Genomic DNA, 6,667 nt, shown 5'->3' on the forward strand with positions numbered 1-6,667 from the left:
AGCTCCCTCAGTAATTAATAGGTATTAAATCGTAGATGGGAAATGTTCCTGATGACATCCTGCTCCGTACTTTACTTTAACTCTGGCAAGCTGATTTTCCTGAAGACTTTGAATACACATTCACAGCAGGAGGTGCCTTCACTGTCTTCTATTCTGTACGTGTTGACTTCCAAAACTAAGTACCGCCATTAATTCCTCTCCCACCATTACAGTTGGAATAGGAGGAGATTGTGTTTTGTTAGCGGGCGATGGCCTGCCACTTTTTTTATTTAAATTTTGTCTCCCCCATTTTTCGTGGGTCTTTTAGAGCAACATCTGCGTTTTATGAATCTCTGAGCAGAGGCAGGATGTGTGAGTGTTAATGGCGCTTGGCTTTCATGACAATGTCATTTACAACCCAGTTGCTCTCCCAAAGACCCCTAAAGGAAAGGAGAGAAAATGGCATTCACTGCATATGCATGCACGGCTAAGTAGAGTGTGTATATTTCTTTGTGCCTCGAAGGCTTTTCATGCTTTAGAAAGAGCTTCAGGCTACAGAAAAAAAGCCAAAGTGTTTAGAGGAAGTTGCATTCATAACCGAGACGCTTGTAAATCTTTAATCGGTGGAGAAAAAAAGAATCTGCTTCATCAGAACACGTCAAACTAGATTTGAGGAGAAATTTCAGATTACTAAATGTAGTGAAGTGAAATGTGTACAAGTTGGACATTTATATTACAACTTTCTAATATTACATACAGAGTTTCTCAACGCTAGCAAGCATTAGTGATTTTAGACTTTTTTTAGGGGTGCACAAGCACACCTACATTTCAGCTCAGCACCCCTAAAAAGCAATCATCAAACCCTCTGACACCCGATCCCGTCCGACTGTACCATGTCATGTTAACTTGTCGGGAAGGAGGCTAAAACGCTCCAAAGTTAGGCTAAATTTTGGCAAGGGAAAACTGGCATGACCATTTTCAAAGGGGTCCCTTGACCTCTGACCTCAGGATATAAAGACATTTTTGGTGAAAATTGTTGAAACGCAATCTACGCCCTTGACTGTACACGTCACATTCTCATTAGGTCATTTTGGTGAGGAAAAACTGTCATGGTCATTTTCAAAGGGGTCCCTTGACCTCTGACATCAAGATATGTGAATGTAAATGGGTTCTATGGGTACCCACTAGTCTCCCCCTTACAGACATGCCCACTTTATGATCATCACATGCAGATGCCACACTGACAGCTGTTGTTGCCTGTTGGGCTGCAGTTTGTCATGTCATGATTTGAGCATATTTTTTATGCTAACTGCAGTACCTGTGAGCGTTTCTGGACAATATCTGTCATTGTTTTGTGTTGTTAATTGATTTCTAATAATAAATATATACATACATTTGCAAAAAGCAGCATATTTGCCCACTGCCATGTTGATGAGAGTATTAAATACTTGACAAATCTCATTTTGAACAGATAAAAAAACATGATTAATTTGCGATTAATCACGATTTAATCGATTGACAGCCGTTACTAAAATATAATATTTCCAAATATACTTAACATTGCTACTATGACTATATTAAAATATTTGCATCCTTATTATTAGCAATTAATCAAAGAAAAGTCATCAAAAAGTTAAAAGTTCAGTTAATGACAAAGCATCAGTTTAAAAAAAGAACATGGGATTTGAAACGGTCTTAAAATCCTGCCGCAGTGGACGATCTAATCCAACGTGTGGGCATGTTTTTTTATATCATTATTATTCATCGCCCTCCATTATGCTCCTGCTACCTGGTAAAGACTTCAGTAAAGACTTTTGATTACATTATTACGTTCTGATTGGGTCCATTCTCTTTAAACAAAAACTGCCAGCTTCATGCCTTTTGTCTCCCTGATTGCCGCCGGCGCAGTCCCTCGAACCAATCAGCATTCATGCAAATGTACATACATACAGGAGTGGAGAATATAGCCAATTTGCTCATTCTTACCTTTTGGCCTCATAAAAGGAGACTTTATAGAACTGCCTATTTGTGCTGCAGCATGGATAATGTGGATGATAGTATGTAATGATGTTTCATGAAGTTAATGCTTTTTACATAGAAAGAATTCCTGTAAGATTTATTGAGTATTACAATGGCGTCCCTTGTAAGGATGAGGATGATGTCTCATCTGCAATTATTGAGCAGAATACCACGTCTGTGTGCGTCTAGACACAGACGCCATCAAAGGAAGCTGATATCTGTGCCGCCTCTGTCTCGTTATGAAGCGTTCATGCGGACATCGGTCACTCATGCTCTCATTTTCAGCCTTCAAGCACGATGACGGTCCCTCCAGAACTCCGGGTTCAAACAGCCCCGCGATACCCTTTTACTCATGCATCCAGTCATTTAGTCACCATGTTATCTGTCAGTCTCATCAGATTATACTTTATGAGAGACAGCTCTGGCATATCTGTCCCTGAAAAGCCCGTCTCCAATCTTTAAATATCGATCCCCAGGGGTCTAAAGCAGAGGTGCCTCTCATGAGTGCGGGAAAGAAGGGAGAAAAACAGATCATTAGTGATTTTAATTAGGTGATCTGTCAAGCTGCGATTGCCAGATGTAAGCGTATGCATTTGGGTCGATGGCAATCCCTCTCACAATCCCCCTCTTGTCACCTTGGGCCTCTGGAACGGAGGATGGTTCTCGCTAGGAGTGAAACGAGTAGTTGGGGAGCGAAAGAAATGTGTCATTGCGCATCTGTGTGTGGCAGGTTCTTTTCTCAAGACTGAGAAACTCAGGTGGGAAACACAACATCACGGTGGCATAGAGAGGTTTTTAATTGTGTTTTCTAGGGCTGGGAGTGTGAACTATACATCTTTCTTGACTGTTCAACAATTACAGCATATGTGAATTAAAACAAAGAGGAACAACTTCATTTCAGTTTGAATAAGAGAGCATGACACTTTTTTTCTGTTGCTGCAAAAACTGCCTTGAAAGTCCTCCTTCCCCGCCAACACAACAACAACGTACGATAGAGTGCAGTTATACAGACTCAGGCAAATCTTTTTTTCACTCCAGCGTTAAACATCATTACATATTTATAACACGGCGCCAGATGACAGAGACAGAGAGGAAGGGAGAGACGAACCAGGCAACAACACCGCAACTCGTCTGGTGTCTCTCTCTGAGAGATATCTGATCGCACTGTTTAAACCTGCCTTTCATCTGGTGTTGCTGCAGAAAACCCAATTATACAAGAGTTGCAAATGGACTTTTGATTTAACAATACATAATTTAATTGGCACATTAGAAGTGGCCCAAACATCCAGCTCTAGTTATCAGTGAGCTGCGTTAACGGGACTGCAGACTTGAGCGGACGCAGGAATGCATTGCAAGCGAATCATTCAGAGATGTTTGGCTTTGGTTGTTTCGATTAAAACAAAAGGCAGCATTGATTTTCATTTATTTATTCTATTATTTTATGACAGGTTTACTTAAATCAAAGGCCACATGGAAGAGAAATGAGAATTAAAGTTGAAAATAAAGCAGATTTTTACAGACAAATCTAATCGTGTTTTCTCTTTCTTCTGTGTCTCCACAGATCCCAGCGAAGGCTTCCACTGCCAGGACGAGTGTCGCATCCTCGGCCACTCTGACCGCTGCTGGATGCCTCGCCACCCCATCCCGGCACGTGCCAAGTCGCCCGAGCACGGCCGCAACGTCATCGCTTTGTCCATCGAGGCAACCACGGTGGACGTGCCCCACTACGAGGATGGCACCGCCAAGAGGACTTTTGCCACCTTCGGCAAGGATGGACCCGAGGACGTGGAGCGGGGAGAGTTAAAGGGGAAGCGGACTCAGGAGTCTCAGGTGTGCAGCCCCAAGGCCAATGGAGGGGCTGTCCGCGAAGCTGGCAACGGGCGCGAGGCCGCCAGCCCCATCACGTCCCCCGTGCACCTGAAGAGCCCCGTGTCCAAGCCGTCGTCTGCCTACAACACGCTGAAATGCCGCGACGCGGAGCGAATCGCCAACCACAGCCTGCTGCGGCAGCCGGAGGGGAAGGACAGTGAGCCAGCTGTCAGGGAGATCAACACGCTTCTCCACGACGGCCGAGACAAGGAGTCCCCCAGCAGCAAGCGCCTGAAGGACATTGTGCTTTAGCGAGCTCCTCTACGACACACGCACCAACATTCATGCACACATGCCGTGTAAACTCACATATATGTACCCCGCAATAGCTGTGTACACAGAAGGAAGCCAGGCTGTGGACGTATAGAGAGACACACCCATTTGCAGTATACAATATTCACTGAGGATGATGGACTGTAGTGCGCTGCAGCTAGCTGTGTGCTCGAGGCGAGGTAGTGGATGTGGCTTTGTCGTAGTCGCAGTACTTTTTTCCTTGTTTTGCTTTTTTGTTGAGTTTTCTTTCTGAGTGGACAGGCAGGTTACTGTTGACTGCATGGACGTGGCCAGTGGACCTCTCCAGCGCCAAAGCAGCAGGACATCTGCGTGTTTGGACACCCGAGGTGCCGATTCATAAGTACAGTTATGCCTTTTGAACTACTTTTGTATCACAAACTGATATTTGCCTTCTTTGGTTTTGCAGTTTGTTCTAGCTGCCAAAATCGCTCTTTGTTCCTTTGTATAGTGAGCTCCATCAATGTAATAAACGACATACACAGGATTCATCTAAAGATATTCCCAATTTACTCCTTCAGCAGTGCATTCAAGGGGGGTGTTGGGGGGTGGGGGGGAGGAAAGAGACGCCCCCCCCCACTCTCATTTGCCCCCGACTAATAAGAGAAACTTTCTCTTCGTATCCCCGAGGACATCCCAGTGTCATCAGACTGTGAGGTCTTTACAGTATTTATATTTTATCAAGGATGGAGCTAAATGAACTCTCGCTATCTGCCCAGCCGCTCTGAACACTGGAAGTGGGACAGACACGATCCTTGTGTTCAAAATGAGCTGTATGGAAAAAAAAAAAGACTGCTTTTGAAATCTCCTGTGCCCAACCTTGATTGTAGCCAGTGGAGCACAAATTAGAACTTTGTGCTCTGGTCTTGTACTTTTTTTGACTTTTGACTATGGGGCTAGGATAGAAGGGATCGTCACTCATGTCTTGCTATGTGAAACCCTCTATAGGGGTTTACTATTATCATTTTTAATAACCTGTTGTTATGTGACAATCCCTTTAATGTTTTGTTTCAAGAGAAAAAAACAAATAAACATTGGTGTTCAACTGAAGCTACAGTAGCGTTTGTTACACAAACACAAAAATAAAAAAAAACATATATGCCAAAATATATTTTATAAATAATTTAAAAATGTATAATGAGAATATTTAATGCTGTGTAGTTATTTTATGAGTAAGTTATACTTGAAATTAACTTGCTTTGGTTCATTTGTCTTTTGCTTTTATATTGAATCTGATTTTTTTTTTTTTATTATTATTATTATTATTTTCAAAATGAACTTGGATTATTTTTTTGTTTACTGTGTGACCCCCTGGCAACTGTTGCAGTCTACCTTGTTGTAAAGAGTTTCTTATTGGTCAGTTCTTGTGCCATCAAGTTTCTGTGTGGGCTACTAGAAAATGTAAAAAAAAAGACAAAAAACAACAAACAAAAAAAACGCGATATCAGCACCAACATTAGTGTGTCAGTTCAATGAGCTTAGAGTGAGATAGCAAAAGAAACCAAAAAAGATGCAAACAAAACCTTAAGAACTTGCAGGATGTTGCTTAATCTTAGTATCTAAGGAGGAGACAGAACGGCTCCCAGAGTTCTCCGAGCTGGTTACAGGGTTCCACCTATTTTATCTGTCTAATGAGTCGCCTTTTCCTATCGGGCCCAATCACATTTAAAACAAGACTTTTCCAGCCTCGACTGACATTCGGACGCAAAGACTAGCTTTGCTCAGCACTGCTGTCACCCTGTGCCATCTGTGTTCAGTTGATCTCAAAGATAAGGTTGAGACCAGAGCGGTATAAACAGGGCTCTCCCCTCCTACGAGCACCGCACAACAGACTGGGTGGAATCATGTTTGAACGAACTACGGTTTACAGAGGAACCGTGTTGCACATCAGCAATGTGGTTTTATGTTGCTTTGCAGTAAACTATGTACAATGTGGAAAAATATGAATGAAAAATTGACAAAGTGCATACAACAAACTAGATCTTGTAGCTGAATGTTTTGCTGGTCTCACCCATGGCTTCTGGCAACATGAAAATCGGAATAATCACTGAATGTATACAGCAGCTTATAATTAAACTATTAAATGTTCTCTGCTTGGTTTCCTTGTCTTTACTCTACACAAGTCTATTTTAAAGGTTCCCGGTCTGGGTATCATTGGGGGGGGGGGTCTTAAACTACAACTGAGCATTAGGGCCATATTGTGGGAAAAAAATCTGAGATTTTGAGAATAAAGTCATAACCTTACGAGAAAAAAAGAAAATAATATACTTATAATATTATGACTTTATTTTCATAATATTACGACTTTTCTCGTAAACCTATGACTTTATTCCTGAAATCTCAGATTTTTTTTGTTTTCCTCAATGTGGCCCTAATACTCCGTCGTATTAAACAAATAACAGATTTACTGTTGTTTCGTTTTTTAAAATTGCAAATGAGTTACAGATTATCCAATGATACCCAGACCGTCGTCTATACAGACTTCAGAGCATATTGTGATGTCATGAGA

The 6,667-nt window shown here is 42.0% G+C and overlaps 1 protein-coding gene across 8 annotated transcripts in view; it reads left to right on the plus strand.

Annotated features, from left to right (window-relative positions):
* The window catches only part of pcdh19 (protocadherin 19), a 67,760-nt gene extending 61,514 nt beyond the window's left edge, over window positions 1-6,246 (plus strand). For all 8 annotated transcript variants that reach the window (XM_037780210.1, XM_037780212.1, XM_037780211.1 and 5 more), the window contains exon 5: window positions 3,560-6,246. In XM_037780210.1, coding sequence (XP_037636138.1) covers window positions 3,560-4,119 — 560 coding nt within the window. In that variant the 3' untranslated portion in view covers window positions 4,120-6,246. The remainder of the gene's footprint in view (window positions 1-3,559) is intronic.
* Window positions 6,247-6,667: the final 421 nt, after the last annotated feature.

Source organism: Sebastes umbrosus, chromosome 9 (genome assembly GCF_015220745.1).
Source record: "Sebastes umbrosus isolate fSebUmb1 chromosome 9, fSebUmb1.pri, whole genome shotgun sequence".
In the NCBI taxonomy this organism is placed as follows: domain Eukaryota; kingdom Metazoa; phylum Chordata; class Actinopteri; order Perciformes; family Sebastidae; genus Sebastes; species Sebastes umbrosus.